Source organism: Polyergus mexicanus, unplaced genomic scaffold (genome assembly GCF_030449975.1).
Source record: "Polyergus mexicanus isolate NDT 795.1 unplaced genomic scaffold, iyPolMexi1.0 SCAF_200, whole genome shotgun sequence".
NCBI classification, from domain to species: domain Eukaryota; kingdom Metazoa; phylum Arthropoda; class Insecta; order Hymenoptera; family Formicidae; genus Polyergus; species Polyergus mexicanus.
The window spans coordinates 1-17,906 of record NW_027223520.1 but is presented as its reverse complement, the minus strand read 5'-3'; the positions used below and the strand labels follow the sequence as shown (position 1 = coordinate 17,906).

The window sequence follows — 17,906 nt, the reverse complement described above, 5'->3', positions numbered from 1 at the left end:
CGATTCCCGTCCGAGAGAAGCGAGTATTGCGGTTCCGTCGTACATAGGTTTTTCTCCGAGACCGAAAGTACTAAAATTATATACAACTATCGCGATATTGTCAGCGGCGAAATAACGTTGGAAGCGTTCGATTTCCCGAATTCCGCAGCCCTCTTCAGGTAACGTAACACCGACATCCCGTGCTAATTGTAACGCGAGTTCCCGTTGAAGAGGGAATCGCGTGCATCTTACAGCATTCCATTTTTCATGTAATTCTCCCGTACGTAAATTACCGCGTTCGCAATAAATTTTCGCTACAACAAGAGCCCGGGGAAAACATAAATTATCGGAATTTTTTATTGTTAGTATCGAACGCTTCGCAATATCTTCGCGTGTTAATTTCACACGTCCCCGCCCTGAAGGAACCGTAACGTTAAAAACTCGAATATCGAAGCGTTCCGCAATATCGAGACCTCCCGCGCTCTGCGCTACCGAACTCACAATTCCCCAAATATCTTCATGCGTCAAGTCACGCACAGGACGAAAAGATAATCCGGCAGGACCATGAGATAAATCCGCAGAATGAAAAGATAACCCCACATAATCGCCAGATTCGCATGAATTTATCGCATACGCGTGAATTTCACGGAACGCGTTTTCTAGCAAATGATAAATATCTCCGCCTTCAAGCAACGGTCGAATCGCGAAACTCGCTTCTCTTCCGATTATGCCAAACCTCCTAAATTGTCGCCTATTTTCCGCCAATAAATCAACGTAATTAAAATTAATATCGCCGACCTCATGACGTTGTTGCTCCTCTTCCACCTCCGTCTCCTCTTCACCATCTTCTGTCTCCGAGGAGGGATTACAGCGTTCTTCACCGACGACTTCCTCTTCATTCTCATCCACGTCGGTTACTTCCTCGTTATTGCAGAGCTGCGCTGTTCGTTCTTCAGGAGTCGCTTCTTCATTTTGGCCACTACCACCACCACCTCTCTGCACTGTCGAAACAAAAGAAAAATTTAATTATAAATAAAATAAAAATTACATCTACGTTATTTTTATTCTTTTCAAAATTTTGTATCTCACCTGGTGATGTCGTGATATCAGCTTCGCTGTCGTTTTCGGCAGAGCGTGCTCTTCCTAAAATTTAATATTTTATCAATATTGAATATAGAATCGGTATATAAAGATTAATATTTTTATTTCATTTTTATGCGAAACTTACTCGAAGTTCCTGTTTCGAGCTCTTCTTCAGCCGGACGCTTTCGAAGCTGAGAGGGAGTCTCTCGCCCTTCAGTCGCAGATGTGTTTCGATCTACAAATTATAATTTTGAAAATTTTGATTAATCACTGTCTATCGTATTCGATTACAATACAATTGTACAATATAAATAAAAACATTTTGCTTACCGTTTAAGCGGTTTCCTCGATGGTTTGATAGCAGGAAGGCTATAAGACCGTCTGCATCCTCCTCCTCGTGGTCAAATGCCTCGCGCATTTCTACTATCTCACCCGCGATATGTAACAGCTCGGCATAATTGCCAAAATAGCCTAGTCTATATAGCACAGCGAGTATAGTATTCGAACTAGCACACGCAAATGCCCGAAAAACTGAGTAATTTATTTCCGCCGATTCGTCCGATAACGCTGATAAATAGCGTTCACTATTTAACGTAGGCGACAAATTCGAGCCTATAATTATGCACTTACCTAATAGCTCTTTAAGGCCAGCCATTTTGTCACTTACTCGCGAAATACCCGATATCTCTATTTTCCACGGAACGACTCGCGTTACTTCGGTTGATGTCGAACTCGAAATTAGCTTTTTTACTTCGGCACGGAGAATTTATTTAAACGCATATCCCCACTTTTTTCCAAAAAGGAAAAGTCTTTGAAAGATTTAAAAATTTTCCTTTCTAGGTAGTTAGATTAGATTAGTTCGAAGAAAACAAAAGAACGCCGGCAAAAGAACATCGACAAAAAGAATCCCTGTTTTCCAAAAAGACGATAAAGTAGACAAAAAAAATATTTTATTTTTTATCACGTTACTATCTTATTTACTTACTTTTATTACTTTTGTTATAGCGATCCTAAAGTAAAAGCTTTGTAGCGATAAACGTTTTTAAAAATTTTCGTAGAAAAGACGGGGTTATGTCGATTAGAAAATTACTCCTTTATAAAATTTTTACAATATAATCTCTTACAATACAATCTATAAAAATTTATTACACAGGCGATAAACATTTATTTACGCTTTATAACATATTGTAAATGTATTTAGAGAAAAAAAAGTTTAGAGAAAAATTTTTCTCTTGTAACGAATCTAATTTCTAGATGATTCTAGATGTTTTTTCGCGTAATTTTTAGCCAGTTGAACAAGATTGAACATGAAAAATCACGATTTTTCCTGTTATTTAATTGTCTATACAAACTTTTCCCCCCACTTTTCTTTATATTTCGATATATAAGTAGCGCGAGAAGATGTAAATCCTTCATTCGAGTTTCCCCGTACGAAGTCTTCATTTCGGCTGCGTTACAAGAATTCAGCATTGTTGTGCCTGCCTGGTGTTCTCTCAGTTTTATTCAAAAAGTAATAACAATGGCTGCCGCGAAAGAAGTTTCCAGTGACCAAAAAAATCTAACCGATTTTGTTAAATCTACGCACGTTTGTGATATTAGCAAATCGGACAACAAGTTCGACAACGATAGAAGAAACGAACAGCGATGCTTATTACTATCGACAACGTATGCCCTTAATTCATCGTGTACTAAGAAGCTACATGTGGGCTTGCAAGCAACAAACGAAGGTTATTTCGCGCCGATTGTTAAATTAACGGGTAATTATGCGGACGGAATTTGCCTCGATGCCGTCACCTGGCAACAATTTCAACTCAACATGGAGCAGATAGGACTGTACTTGAGTGAGAATCAAAAAACCAAACCAAGTCCGATTATCATCAACAATATTTCCATCGGCTTCACCACCGCTTACGGGACGCGGGCTGTGATAGTGACTTACAAGGAAAATGTGGAACAATCCGCGAGTAATGGAGAGACGGAGGAGCAAGCGCAGCCACCCTTGAAGAAACGAAAAACGCACAGCGTCGCTATTGTGATGCAGAAAGCAACTTTTCTCGGCATGGAAAATATTACAAGATGTGTGGATGCTCGATTGTCACAGCTAGTTTCCATCACCGACGCCGTCAACACCTGCGCCAATTACTTAATGAACGAGATAGAATTAAAACTCCCAACGGCTTACATAAATCGTGAAATTATAAAACTCATAGTTAGCGATAATTTTCAAGAAATTGAACGCAATGTACAAACGCAAATAAGAGATTTAACCTTTTTAGATGTATATTTCAATATTGTATTTGAAGAATTACTTTCGTTCGGCTTTAATGAAATTGTACGTATAATTTTAAATCGTAATTGTTAATTTTATAAAAATAAAAAATAAAAAATAAAAAATAAAAAATTATCAATAAATATGAAATTTTTCCCACCTTAAAAATCACAGACTATATTTTTCCTTTACCCCTCTCTAATATTTCCTTTACTTCTTTACTTTGCGCATAGAACATTCTATCAAAAATAATATCAAATGTTAGTCGAACGCTAAACGAGCAACTTATTTCTAACTTAAGCGTCCACAGAGCACCGCTTATAAGCTCGTAAGCAGCGGTGCTCAAAAAACGCTGAAGCGAGCGCGTCCCCGCGAATACGCTTATTAGCATCGTTCTCGCGGCTACTTATCAGCTAATCGGCCGCGGTGCTTTCCGCTCGTTCACGTACCGGGAAACGCTAGCGCGAGCATGCGGCCGCCGCGGTGGGCCTTCCGGAGCGCGGATAAGCTTATTACTCTCAACATATATCTACATATTAAACATATTCGATGCACGTATTTTTGTTATTGTTATTAAATATTCCTGATTACTTTTTTATTTATGAGAACGCGCGTAAACGCCAAATCGTTCATTTCGCAAAATGGATGTACGGTGGAAACATCCTTGGACGTCGATCGTCTGCGGGCCTACGGGATGTGGAAAAACAATTTTCGTGAAAACGTTTCTTCGTCATTTATCCGTCATGTCGGATGTTCGATTCGAGAGAATTTTATTTTATTACGCCGAGTGGCAAGATGCGTATCAACGTTTACAATGCGACGCGAGTGAAAAAGAAGAAGAAGAAGAAGAGAAAAGAACACAAAAAACCGGTTACGATAATAATGCTATGGTAAAATCGAAGAAAAATATCATCGAATTTCGCGAGGGGTTACCGCGTCCGGAAGATTATTCCAACGATGCGCTTTCGCCAAAATTAATAATAATCGACGATCTTATGAGGGAATCTTCGTCGTGCGACGCTATCGTAGATCTGTTTACCAAAGGAAGTCATCATAAAAATCTCAGTGTTATACTCATCTCGCAAAATCTCTTTCATCAAGGTCGCGGACAGCGTGACATATCTCTCAACGCGAATTACATAGTAGTTTTCAAAAATCCACGCGATCGCGCTCAAATACGTCATCTAGCGCGCCAGGTATATCCCGATGATCCAAAATTTATGGAAGAAGCCTACTATGACGCTACATCGAGACCTCACGGGTATTTATTGCTCGATTTGAAACAATCGACTCCAGACGAATATCGCTTTCGTACGTGTATCTTTCCCGACGATACGCTGCATTACGCTTACATTCCGCGCAGATCGAGCAATAGAAGCGGGGGCGTATAAAGGGTAAAATTCCTGTTCGCAACTTGTCAGTCGTGTAATTACAGCGTAATGGTGAAAAAAGAAGATCCCGATAAAAAGCTGACGTCATCGAATAGTGCAATAAAGTATGCTAGACGGTCTATCGGAGAGAGAAACATATGTCTTTTAAAAACTTTGTGTCATTTGAAAAAAAATCAAAGAACAGCATTCTTACGTGCCGCTGACAATAAACTCATAAAGTGCATTCAAGAGTGCATTTTCAATACGTTAAAAGGTAACGTACCGCTTCGTTGTAGCGATAAAAAGCGATTAGCCAAACATAAAACGGCCCTACGGCGTGTTGCGGCAAAACAAGGTAATTGGAAGACTAAAAGAAAATTGTTAGTACAACGAGGTGGATTTTTACCCTATCTTATCGGACCTATACTAGGGGCTATATTATCTCGGATTATCAGCGAATGAAAAAGAAAAATACAATCCTATACAGCCCGTACATTCTAGGAAAGATAATAAAAAAAGGAAAGTGTTATCAGCTGTATTTTGAACAATGGAGAGAGCTAAGAAAATGGTTTTGATATCTACCGAAAATCTTGAGAGAATGCAGCGAATGCAACAGCAACCGGAAATGACATCTATTGCGATGACTGATAACTCGTCGAAGAAAAATACTGGAATATCAAATGCGGAAAATGTAAATAATAATAATAATTCAGTACGAACACCGGGAACAGCTTTATCGCGACTCGATGCGGAGATGTGGCGTATTCTCAACCTCACGACTCCTGTCGACGATGACAAAAGATGGAAATTGTATAAGGAAGTACTCCAACGCTATCTTCACTTTGCTCGGGAAGCTAAAAAACGCTTACGCGAGGATGAGCAGGATAACGACGAGGACATTAATGACGAGCAGAACGAAGACACGAATTTGGATGTCCACGATAACGAATTTATGGAAACGTCAGCTTTAATTAGCAGCGACCGCGGTGACGGGAGCGCTAGTAGTAGTAGCAGTAGTTTCGGGAAAAAACGTGCGCAATCGGCTGAAATGATCAAAAAAATACTCGGTAGTGTACCGAAATCTTATCGTGACAAAGCGCGTGCGATATTAAAATACTTGATCGATATTCCGACATCTAAGATTAGCTGGGATAGACGAGGACTCGTAATTATAGACGGCGCCGTCGTAACGGGTTCGAATATCGCGGAACTTATAAACGACGCGATACGCGAGAGAAAAACATTTAAAGCAACCGGAAGAATTCAATTTGCTCGATTACTGCACGACATAGGCACTCCTTCCAATCTCATAGGAAATAATGATTTATTATATACGTTCGTCCGATCTCATCGTATTAAAAACGTGGTTCCGCGCGGAAGTTCCACTCCGAAAACTTCGACCGAGCGTTCAAAGTCGTACAGCCGTAAGGTAGACGAAACGAGCGAAGGAGATACGCTATTTGTATCCGCCGACGAGGACGAAGACGACAAAACATTAACGAGCTACGCAGATTCTCCGACAAAGAAAAGAAAAGGATTGCTCGACTGGAGCAAACTCGAATGATGGAACTCGAAAAATTGTATTACAATCCCTCACACTATGCCGGCTATTCGGCGATGGCCAATTTATCGCGAGCCGCTAAACCGAATTTCACACGTAACGAGGTCGTTGATTGGCTTAAATCGCAAGACGCATACACGTTACATCGTCCGGTACGTCGAAAATTTCCACGCTTACATTATAACGTGACAAATATCGATGACTTATGGGAGGCCGATTTGATCGATATTCGTAATCTCAAGAGTTATAATGACGGTTATTCATATCTATTAACGGTTATCGATGTGCTTAGTAAATTCGTTTGGGTAGAGCCTTTACGCGACAAAACAGGTGCTTGCGTGGTAAAAGCCTTTAAACGCATATTCTCGAGAAACAAAGAGCGCCTACCCGTATACCTGCAGACCGACAAAGGTAAAGAATTTATTGCTCAGCAAGTACAAAATTTCTTAAAAGAAAAAGGTATTCGATTTCGTGTAGCGCGTAATCCTGATATTAAAGCAGCTATAGTGGAACGCTTTAATAGAACGCTCAAGGAACGGATGTGGCGATATTTTACGCACAAAAATACGCGACGCTACATCGATGTTTTGCAGGATATCGTTCGCGCTTACAATCATACCCGGCATTCCACCATCAAAATGCAACCTGCAGTCGTTACGAGAGAAAATGCTCGAAGCGCGCGTGAAAATATGAATCGTCGCTGGAACCACGACAACGGCGATGGGGCGAAGAAAAAGAATCGCGGACAAAAGGCTAAATATAACGCGGGCGATTTCGTGCGTGTCAGTAGAGCAAAAGTAGCCTTTGAGAAAGGATACGAGGCAAAGTGGAGCGAAGAAATATTTCGAATTCACCGTGTTCTCGAATGGAGAAAACCGCACGTATACGAATTAAGCGATTTAGCGGGCGAAGTTATAGACGGAATTTTTTACGAACAAGAATTAGCATCTGTTGTTAAAAACTTGCGAGAAGAAGAATTTATCGTCGAACGTGTGATAAAAAGTAGGGGGCGTGGTAACAATAAACAATTATTAGTTAGTTGGCAAGGATATCCTTCAAAATTCGATTCTTGGATACCCGCTTCGAGTTTAAAATCTTTGAATCGAAAATGAGGGAGGAAGGATTTTATATGATTCTCCCTAGTAATAGCAGTATGCGTTTTTTTCCGGAGAATAAAACCACATGTTTCACTACTGAATTGCCTCAACGTATAGACTTGCAAGGACGTTGGGAAGTAGCGCTCACGGAGATTCAATTTCCGACTAGCTTTCTTCATATACGCCCTGGAGAAGGATTCATAAGATTTATAAATATTCAAGAATTCACGATAGGCCCCGAAAAAAAGAAAATCATCGCTAAGAAATCTGAAATACCTTCGGGTATTTACTCAAGTTTGCACGATATTATAGAAGCTGTGAATTACTCTGCAAAATCCGTGGGTTCGCATATCCTTTGGCAATTTGGAGCTATTATCGGGCGCAAAATTATTATGAAACTTTCCTGCGACATTATGAAATGTGATATGATTCATTATGTAAATTTTTCCGAAAAACTTTGCCGAATACTCGGCTTCGATACGCACAATAAGCTCAATGCTAGTGTTGTGGAGCGTTTACCGTTATGGCTTTTTACCGAAACCGCCTTCGATATACAGAATGGCGATGAGAAAAATGATAAAATTGAAAATAATGCCGGTACATCGGGCGTTTTACCTTCCTGGATTTATGACGATGTTGAAATTTATACATCACCATTTTACGTATTTCCGCGTGAACGAGTAATAATAGCCGCCGAACCAGCTAGTTTGTTGCGCGGTATTCCCGACAAGCTCTTTGTCTATTGCGATATTTGCGAGCCCTATATTACCGGCGATGTGCAATCTCCTCTTTTGCGAATAGTCGCACTTGATGTTGGAAATGATTACGCGTTCGCGTCTACTCAAATAAATCATTTCTCACACACTCAATACATTGCTCTGCGTCAAACGTCTTTTCGCACAATCGAGAGAGATATAAGAGATCAACTAGGACAGAGTATACCATTCGAATTTGGAACGCTGACAGTGACATTGCACTTTAGACGTATCGAGTAGATAACATAATAATAATAATAATAATAATAATAATAATTAGAGAGCGCGATAAAAAATTAAACGTTAATGGATTATTATTCGACGTATTACGACGAGTTACAAAACGGCGGCAGTCGTGGCGGTGGAATTCCGCGAGTTTTCGTCGGATCGCCCTATCAACGAGGGCACGGTATTGGCAGTTTTCTCGGAGGACTGTTCAGACGTGTATTGCCTTATTTAACCAGAGGGGTACGGGCTGTGGGGAAAGAAGCTTTACGGGCCGGTGTTAATATAATCGAAGATGTTGAAAACAATATGCCGTTTAAAGTAGCGGCTAAGCACCGATTTGAAGAATCGCGCGACAATCTTAAGAGAAAAGCTAAAGAAAAAATAAGTAGTCTGATGAAGGGCTCAGGTTATAAGTCGGATGAGTACTCTGCGTTGATACCACTGCTTTTCGGCGGGCTCAACACGCGCATCGCTAAATCCGCGACATTACGTAGACGACGCCAGGCACGTAAGAAAAGTTCGTCAAAGCGCCAGACGCGAGGGAAAAAAAGAGCAAATACAAAAACATCGAAAAATAAGAGAAGAAAAAAGCGCCCATCAGTGAAAAGACTTAAAACATCCACGAAACGACGTAAAACTGCTAGAAAGCGCACCGTATCCTACATATTTTCTTAAACGGCGTATATTCTAAACGCATCTAACAGTGAGAATTACAACGACGACAAAAAATTTGCGGTAAGCATGTCCTTTCTTCACACGCATTCGAGCGAGTGTTTAAAGAGTGAACTCGATCTCTTTTCTTTACCTCCCACGCAAACAAGTATCGAGAGTTCGCAATGGATTCATTACAAACCCGTGACTTCGCTCTCGGACGATTCACCGATAGAATTCGTCATTCCGGGTCACGGAGAAGAATATTTAGATCTCACGCACACCATGTTAAGTCTCCGCGTACGCGTAGAAACACCGGGCGATTCCACGGGACATACTGCGGGCACATCCGCCACGGCCACTATAGGCCCCGTAAATCATTTACTTCATTCCATGTTCAATCAGATCGACGTGTATTTCAACCAAAAGCTCGTGTCGCCTCCAAACAACGCTTACGCGTACCGCGCGTACATCGAGGCGTTATTAAATTATTCTTCACCCGCAAAAACCTCCCATCTAACCTCCTGTCTATGGGACGCGGATACACCCGGTCAAATGGACGAACCGATGGAATCAAAATCGCCAAATTCCGCTCTCGTGAGACGCGCGCGTTACATTCACGGCGGGCGCGCGCTAGATCTCTTAGGACATCTCCATTGCGACGTTTTCAATCAAGACAAATTTTTAATTAACGGTGTAGAAGTACGCTTGAGGTTCGTTCGTTCGAAAGATTCGTTCTGTCTTATGGACAGTAACGGTTCATCGGCGAAAGTTCATATACTGGATGCGAGCTTACTCGTGAGAAGGGCGAAAATAAGCGCAGGATTATTACTCGCGCATGCTAGAATGTTGAGTAAAGTTACGGCTAAATATCCACTCACGAGAGTCGAAGTTAAAACATTTACGATTCACAGTGGTGTTGTGGGTGAATCTTTAGATAATGTAATACTGGGTCAACTTCCGAAAAGGATAATAGTCGGCTTTGTTAATAATAAAGCGTTTAATGGCGATAGAAAATTAAATCCGTTTAATTTCAAAAATTACGGAATAAATTTCTTCTCGCTATACGTCGACGGTATGCAAATTCCTAGTAGACCGTTACAACCGGTTTTCTCGCCTGAGGAACCGCTTTACGTCGAAGCTTATCAAACTCTCTTCACGGGAACGGGCATCCATTTTTTGAACGAAGGAAATTCTATAAGTAGAGACGATTATTCCAAGGGATATACGTTATTCGCTTTTGATCTCACGCCCGATCTGTCTGCTAATTACGCAGGGCATTGGAATCTCGTAAGACATGGTAGTTTGCGATTAGAAGTGCGATTCGAGAAAGCTCTCACTGAGACCGTTAATTGTATTATTTACGCCGAATTCGATAATGTAATAGAAATCGACTCGTCTCGTCAAGTCATCGTCGATTTTGCCGGATAGATATTTATCACGCTCAAGTATTTGGCTGTTACAACGTAATACTCGCTGTTATAGCCCGAACAGGCTATACACGAATTATTAAATATATTATTCTAAATACATATTATTTTATATGATTGCTCAACGTGTAACGCGAATACAGATCACGTTACGAGCGTTGACCGAACAAAGCGCTGACAACGCGAGCCACGCGCTAAGCCCGAGCGCCCGTGCAATCATTTCATTGCGAAAACGCGGAAATCAGGGCAAGCGGAAGAAGGACATTGCGAAAATGCAACGTAGAAGTCCTACTTAAAAGCGAAATAAAAAGGAATAAAGAAATTGCGAAAGTGCAAGCAAAGAAGTCCTACTTAGAACTTCTTAGCTTGCATCCGGATATTGCCAAAATCAAGCGACACGACACATAGCCTTGTCGCTAAACGACCCCCTCTCGGGAAGCCAAGGGGAGTTAATAAAAAGGCCCACCGCTAACGAACGGCGGGCAGTCTTTACCATAAATATTACGCGGGCAGTCTTGATCATTAATTAATATTACGCGGGCAATCTTTATTCCTTTACGCGAGTAATATCTCTAACAACCGCGAGTGTCAAAACGAATATCAATAATTATTATAATATTAAATAGCCACGCAGTCGGCAGAAATATACACGAAGAAGCGAGAGGCGAGTCTCGAGACCGAAACTCGATTCTAGACACGCGCACGTTAAGATAACCGTTATCGTGATACGCGACGCGAGCGAAAGTGCGGGAACATTGTAAATAAACCAAACCATAAATAAATCTGATATTAATCTATTTATTTAATGTGGAAAGTGTCCGAATTATTTAAATAAAGTTCTCAGGCGGAGCCCGAATTCCCAAATTCCTTCCGGCAAACGATCCCAACTACCGTGCCTCTCCGGAGGCACAACATCGCACTAAAATTTCCCTCCTTTTTCTCCCCTCCACATTCGATCAAAATGCCAGGAGCATAAAATATCAAAAAATATACAATATAACAGAAAAGAATTCAGTTTCATTCGAGACACGAACGTCGACGCTTCGCGAGCAGTTTAAACTATTATAACCGCGCTGTCGAGTGCGCTCCAGTCTTCACAAAATGGATATAGTCATCGACATACAAGGTTTCCGCGATGCCAATGCGAAGTTTATCCCCAAGGAAGTTGCTATTATCGCGCTTGATGCTCCATTCGTCGGACATTGGATTATGATGCCGCCGTATTCATTTGGCGATTTACCAAGAAATGTAAGACATGAAAATAACTGGCTTACACGAAATTATCATGGTATTGAATGGTTCGACGGTGAAGCTAATCCGAAATATTTTACATCGCAACTACGTGAAATAACAAGACAGGCACGACACATTTACGTCAGAGGTGCCGAAAAAGAAACCTACTTGCGGAATCTACTCTCCAGAAATATATATAATTTGGAAGATATTTCTCCCGCATTCAAAAATCTGTCGGAGGGAGAAGTGCGCGGACGATATTGTGGTTATCACGGATTTCGAAAATTCGGTATATTTCATTGCGCATTACGCAACGCATATAAATTAAAATATTGGCTGATCGAGCGAAATAATATCGTCTACGGCAATACGAAAGTTAGTACTCAAGCTACTTGTGGTTCTCCGGATAATTGGAGTTTAAACGTCTGTGACGACGACGACGACGACGACGACGACGACGACGAAGACGAGGAAATCAGTAGCGCGTATGAGATTTCGCGCGATAGAAATGAAATAGAGAAAAAAAATCTGCAAAAATCCGAGCGATCAATAGAAAAAGAAGAAGAGAAATTTGAAAAATCTGAATTATCGTCGTCGTTGGATAGAGACAAGCTCGAAGCAACTACTAACTCCACACAAACCGACATTGAAAACTCAGCGTTACAAGTCGGCACGATCAAAGACGCACTACCGAAGGAGGTAAATACCGAAGTTATTGAATATATAATACCGCTCGTTCGTTCGCCTCCTTGTCAAAATAATGAACTCTCGCGAAATTCTACAAGCATTACGTCACATCAATGCCAGGCATGCGGGAGTTTATCCAGCCGACAGAGTCCCGAGGGTGTGGACGAGGTCGACAGCCATCGTCGCTAATACGGATGACCACAATCGACCTGGAGAACATTGGGTCGCCTTCTTCCTCGACGAGCATGGTACTGGCACATACTTTGACAGCTACGGAATACCACCCTTGCACCCCGGATTTCTCCTCCGACTTCGTCGAAACTCCGTCATTCATCGTTGGAATATTCAACAATTACAAGGAATTTTTTCTCAAACATGTGGACAATATAGTTGCGTATTTTTATATTATATGTGCAACGGTTATGATCTTAATCGGTTTCTTAGTCTTTTTACCGAAGATTGTGAACATAACGATCGCTTAATCGTACACTTATTTCGTAAAATTTTTCTTCGCGAAAAAAGAAACAAGTGAAACATTGTACGCTATGCGCTGCCTTGTTTAATCATGTAATTCGAACTGTAATACGATATAGACGTTGTACTCCTATGTAATATCTTAGTTATATATAATAATAAGAATATTGATTTATGTAAAATTAATATCAATAAACGTATGATGTTTTTTTACTTAAATTGTTAAATTTTTTTCATACACTCTTTCCTCATCTCATTGTTGTGACGTCATAGACTCTGCCCTAAGTCTCAGCGTCAATCAGCCTCAGGTACCCGTATATATTCCAAGACCCTTTCTAACGTCTCCAGCGATGTTGTTACCGTATGTCTATCTGCGCAGCGGGGCGCACCCCCCTCGGACAAACGTACCCGTACATGCACGCACGTGTTCGTTACCACGTCATAGCATCTAGTTTATTCTAGCGGTACCTTATCCAACTTTCTCTTTTCAACAGGAAGGGTGGAAGTGGGTGGGCGACATATAGCGTACATCTCCCCTGGTTTTCCTCTAAGGAGGGCGATAGGACGATGTTGTATACCGCACGATATCTTTCGGTTTTCCGTAAGGGGAGGGGAGGCTGGATGCCTTATGTCTAGACGCATCTCCAGTCTCGACAGTCGCCATTTTGTCGGTTGTTGTCACGTTTGCTTTCCGGCAGACATCTTGCCCGCTTTCTCCCTCGCACTATTTTTTGGCTCGTTTTTCCAACCCACTTTTTTTTTTAAATCGGCGGAACCGCCGGAACCTATCGGAGAACTGGGCACTATGGGGAGAACCAATCGGACCGCCAGGACCCCTATCTTAGCGCTGGACTACTCTCCATAAATACTACGTTTAACTTCTATTCTAATAAGTTTTCAGCTAGCTTAGCATACTAGGACCCAGGTTCGAGCCCGAGCATGTTCGCGCGACCGAAAAAAAAATAAAAAAAATAAAAAATAAAAAAAATAAAAAATAAAAAAAATAAAAAATAAAAAAAATAAAAAATAAAAAAAATAAAGAACTACTCTCCATAAATACTACGTTTAACTTCTATTCTAATAAGTTTTCGGATAGCTCAGCATACTAGGACCCTGTTTGGAGAGGTGGAGGACCCAACCCCTCCGATGGTGCGCCACCTTGTCGTGGTGGAGGGGCTCCCCTTCCATTCCTGGAAGGGGTCTAAGAGCGCACCAAACTCGATCGTCGTGTGACTGTGTTTTATTTTTCTTTATTTTGGGTGAATGCATTTATGGATCGGGATGGGATTTCGTGGGGGTAATAGGGGGGTTACTGGGGTTATTTTTGGCAGGGGGTTGTGTGGGTTGAGGGGGGTATCTGGGTGTGTGTGGGTATCGGGGATGGGTGGTGTGGGTATTGGGGATTTCGTGGGAAGGGGGGGAGGGGTATGAATGGTACGGGAAGGGGGATCGAGCGTGATGGAGAGGTAGGTAACCTCTGTAAAAAATCCCGGGCAGGTCGGGCTCGTCAGGCGTGGTGAAGCCAACCGGCCTAGGTGAAGGAAAACACCGAAATTAAACCGCCTTTATTTGATACATCATGGAGAGTACAATTAAAGAGCATAACCTTACCGCCGCAGTGGGCCTCGGAACCCACAGCGGCCGGCGTGGGGGGGATGCAGTCCCGGTTCCCCCCTCGTCGTCATCACACGACGGGCCACCGGGGGCGTTGCCGACGGGCGCCCCCGGCGAGTTGGCTACCGCCGAGGAGAAAGAGAGGAGGGTGACCGCGCGGGGGAGGGGGCGGCCGGGCCCGGCTTCGTCGAAGTCGGGATCCCGGTCGCGCTCGCTCTCGTCCGTAAGGGCGCACCCGTACGAGCGGGGTGAGGGGGGTCGAGGCAAAAGCCTCACCCGCCCAAAGGAGACGGCGGAGAACTCCTCGCGGGGGGGCAGCAGCTGCGCCACCCCCGCCCCCTCCTCAAGGGCCTCACTCGTGAGTGAGGACACGGAGGGATACTTGTCCCCCGAGGAGGACGAGATAAGGGAGGAGGACCTCCCCAGGAAGCGGGGGCGGGGGCGATCACCCACGACGGGTGAATACGTGGGCCTCCGCGAGAAGCGGGAGGCTGAGACTGCCCGCAAGAAAGAAGAGGAGAGGGAGAGAAAGGCCCAAAAGGCCTTATCGGAGGACACTCCCCCCCTCCAAAGAGTAGGGAGTTGCGCGCCTACGAGGCGAGATGCGAGAGCGAGGTGGAGATGGCCCCCACCCCAGATCTTGCGGCGCTCAGTCTGGAGCAGGCGGCTGCTATTGACCGGGTAGCCGCCTGCTCTGGAAATTTGCAGGGTTCCCTTCAGAAAAAGCTGAGGGAGGCCGCTGCCATGGTGAGGGCGGCGGCCACCGCCCTGGCAGGAAGGGCCCAGCAGATGGAGGGAGAGGGGGAGCTCGCGGTTCTCCGTAGGGACATCAAGTCCCTCGGAGACCGCAACGCGGACCTCCAAAAAGAGGTCAGCGAGCTCCGAGGGGAGCTGGCTGCGGTTAGGGCAGCCAAACCCTCCCTCCGGCTGACTCTCCCCGACTCGCCCGGGGGGTCTCCCCGCAAAAGGCGGGGGGCACCCCGGGTGAAGTCGGTGGAGAAGCTGGACGCTCCGGTGAGAGCGGAGCGTCCAGCAGGGAAGAAGGGACGTGGGTCCCCAACGTTGGGTAATGGGGGGAAGGGACCTACGTCCCCAGCGCTTAATAGGGGGGGGATGGGACTTACGTCCCCAACGTCTCTCGGGGGGTACAAGGGACGGGGGTCCCCAACGTCCCCCCCTGGGGGGGGGAAAGGGACTGCGGTCCCCAACGTCGGCGGGTGGCCGGGGATTGGTGGCGATGAGGCCCCCCTTGGGGGGTGTCTCTGCGCCGCTCCCCGCGGGCTACCCGCCGGGGGTGGTCGGCGAGGGCGAGCGTGCTTGGTACAACTGGTATACCCAGCAAATCGCCGCCCTCGTCGACATGCGGGCGGCACTGGGCCGGGGGGGACCCCCCAGGGGGCTCGCCCCGACGGCCAGCCGTCCGCTCGGGGGGGACTTCCCGCCCCTCCCCCCTGCCGGCGCCTCGGCGCCGGGGCAGGGGAAGAGGAGGGGGGGAAGGGGAAAAAGTCGCGCGGCGCGGCGGGGGGCGGGGGCACTAGGCCCCAGCCGCCTACGCCCCGCGGCGCACCGGCAACCCCGGGGGAGCGGGGCAGAGCCCCGCCCCCCCCTGGCGATCCCAGGCCGGTGGCTGGGGATCGGGGGTTCCCTCCCCTCCCCCCCGCAGTCCCTCGCCAGGACGAATCCTGGTCGAGGGTTGTGGGGCGGAGGGAGAGGACGGCTCGGGGGAGGGCCGCACAGACGGCCCAACCCCCGGCCGGAAGAAGAGCCGCAGGAGCGGCACCGCCCACCCAGCGAGCGGGGGGGCGGCAACGGCCGAAGAAGCGCCAGCGAGGGGAGGCCTCGAGGCGCAGGGTGCCCCGATCGGCGGCGGTGACAATCACCTGCGCCGACGGGGCGTACCAGGCGACTATGGCTAGGGCCCGGAGGGAGATCGATCTCCCGAAACTGGGTATAGACTCCCTCCGGGTCCGGGAGGCGGCCACAGGGGCCATGATTGTGGAGCTGGCCGGGTCGGGCGAGAAGGAGGGCCCAACGGCGTCGCAGAGGGCGGATGCCCTCTACGCCGACCTCCGCCGGGTTTTCGCCGGTGACGAGGGGGTCCGTCTCGCCCGGCCCATACGGAAGGCGGAGCTGCGACTCCGGGGCCTTGACCGCTCCATAGCGGCCGCCGATATCGCGGCGGCTGTCGCTGGGGCGGGGGCCTGCGAGGCGACGGACATACGGGTTGGGGACATAAAGTTCCCAACCCGGGGCCTGGGCACTGTGTGGGTGCAGTGCCCATTAAGAGCCGCTAATAAGATAGCGGCAGCCCGGGCCATCCAAATAGGATGGTCCCGGGCGCAAGCGGAGCTGCTGGACAAGCGCCCGCTCCAATGCTTCAAATGTTTGGAGCGTGGGCATGTCCAGCAGCATTGCAGCAGCCCCATCGATCGCAGGGGCTGCTGCTATAGGTGTGGCGAATCGGGGCACCTGGCGCGCGACTGCGCGGGCAAGGTCAGGTGCCCGATTTGCGCGGGGCTGGGGCGCCCGGCCGACCACCGGGTGGGGAGTGCCAGATGCACCCCCCCCAGGAGGCGGCCGGGCAAACAGCGGGAGCCCCCCCCGTCGGCGAGCGCCGCGGGAGTGAATCGGTCGGTCAATCTGGCCGAGATCACCGCGGCGCCCGACACCCGCAAGCGCGGGGCTGAGGATAGGGGGTCCCCGAGCGAGACCCCCAAGGAGAAAAGGCCCCCTAAGGCCCGGCCCACCGCCGTCACACCCCCCACCTCGATGGCGGAGGTGGTGATGGCGGAGCCCAGGGACACCTAGATAGATGTCCCTGGGCATTCTGCAGGCCAACCTGAACCACGCCCGCCGGGCGCAGGACCTCTTCCTGCACAGCCTGGCGGAGCGGGGGTTCGGGTTGGGGATCGCGGCGGAGCCCTATCGGGTCCCGAGGACCAGTCCGTGTTGGATTGGCGATCGGACGGGCTCCGTCGCGATCACATGGAGGCACGACCCCACACTTCCTCCTTGCACACCGGTCGAGGCCGGGGAGGGAGTTGTGGTGGTCAGGTGGGGGCCCGTCTCCGTGCTGGGGGTATATATCTCCCCCAGCGTGGGCCTCGCCCGGTTCGAGGCGTTTTTGGACGGGGTGTCGGCCTGTTTCCGCCGACAGATGCCCCGTCCAACTATCGTGGCCGGGGACTTCAACGCGAAGTCAACGCGTTGGGGTTCCCGGTACACGGACGCCAGGGGCGAGGCCCTGCAGGATTGGGCGGCGGCACTCGGCCTGTGTTTACTCAACACGGGGTCGAGGAGCACCCTAGTGCGGCGACGGGGGGAATCGGTCCCGGACCTGACCTGGGCCACCCCCCCCGCCGCGCGAAAGATCATCAGTTGGCGGGTAGCGGAGTGCGAAACACTCTCGGACCACCTCTACATAGAGGTGGTCCTGCGCGCTGCCCGCCACGGGGTGCTCGGCCGCTCCCAAGGC

The 17,906-nt window shown here is 47.1% G+C and overlaps 4 protein-coding genes across 4 annotated transcripts; all 4 read left to right on the top strand.

The window, feature by feature from the left end:
- The first annotated feature begins 6,264 nt into the window (after window positions 1-6,264).
- LOC138944446 (uncharacterized) lies at window positions 6,265-7,374 on the top strand. The gene has a single exon (XM_070315326.1). The coding sequence runs from the start codon at window positions 6,265-6,267 to the stop codon at window positions 7,372-7,374; it is 1,110 nt and encodes a 369-aa protein (XP_070171427.1).
- A 1,709-nt stretch (window positions 7,375-9,083) lies between these two features.
- Window positions 9,084-10,424, top strand: LOC138944445 (uncharacterized protein F54H12.2-like). Its single transcript, XM_070315325.1, has one exon. It carries the CDS (start codon window positions 9,084-9,086, stop codon window positions 10,422-10,424), a length of 1,341 nt encoding a protein of 446 aa, XP_070171426.1.
- A 979-nt stretch (window positions 10,425-11,403) lies between these two features.
- On the top strand, window positions 11,404-12,532 carry LOC138944444 (uncharacterized). The gene has a single exon (XM_070315324.1). It carries the CDS (start codon window positions 11,525-11,527, stop codon window positions 12,530-12,532), a length of 1,008 nt encoding a protein of 335 aa, XP_070171425.1. The 5' UTR covers window positions 11,404-11,524.
- A 4,711-nt stretch (window positions 12,533-17,243) lies between these two features.
- LOC138944443 (uncharacterized) lies at window positions 17,244-17,738 on the top strand (the record flags this gene model as incomplete). Its single annotated transcript, XM_070315323.1, has 1 exon — window positions 17,244-17,738. A coding segment is annotated over exon 1 (495 nt), but the record flags the coding sequence as incomplete, so codon positions are not given.
- Between the last annotated feature and the right edge of the window lie 168 nt (window positions 17,739-17,906).

Excerpts from the sequence above, each read along its gene's own strand:
- LOC138944446 (XM_070315326.1), top strand. The coding sequence starts at position 6,265 with ATGGAACTCGAAAAATTGTATTACAATCCCTCACACTATGCCGGCTAT.
- LOC138944445 (XM_070315325.1), top strand. The coding sequence starts at position 9,084 with ATGTCCTTTCTTCACACGCATTCGAGCGAGTGTTTAAAGAGTGAACTC.
- LOC138944444 (XM_070315324.1), top strand. The coding sequence starts at position 11,525 with ATGGATATAGTCATCGACATACAAGGTTTCCGCGATGCCAATGCGAAG.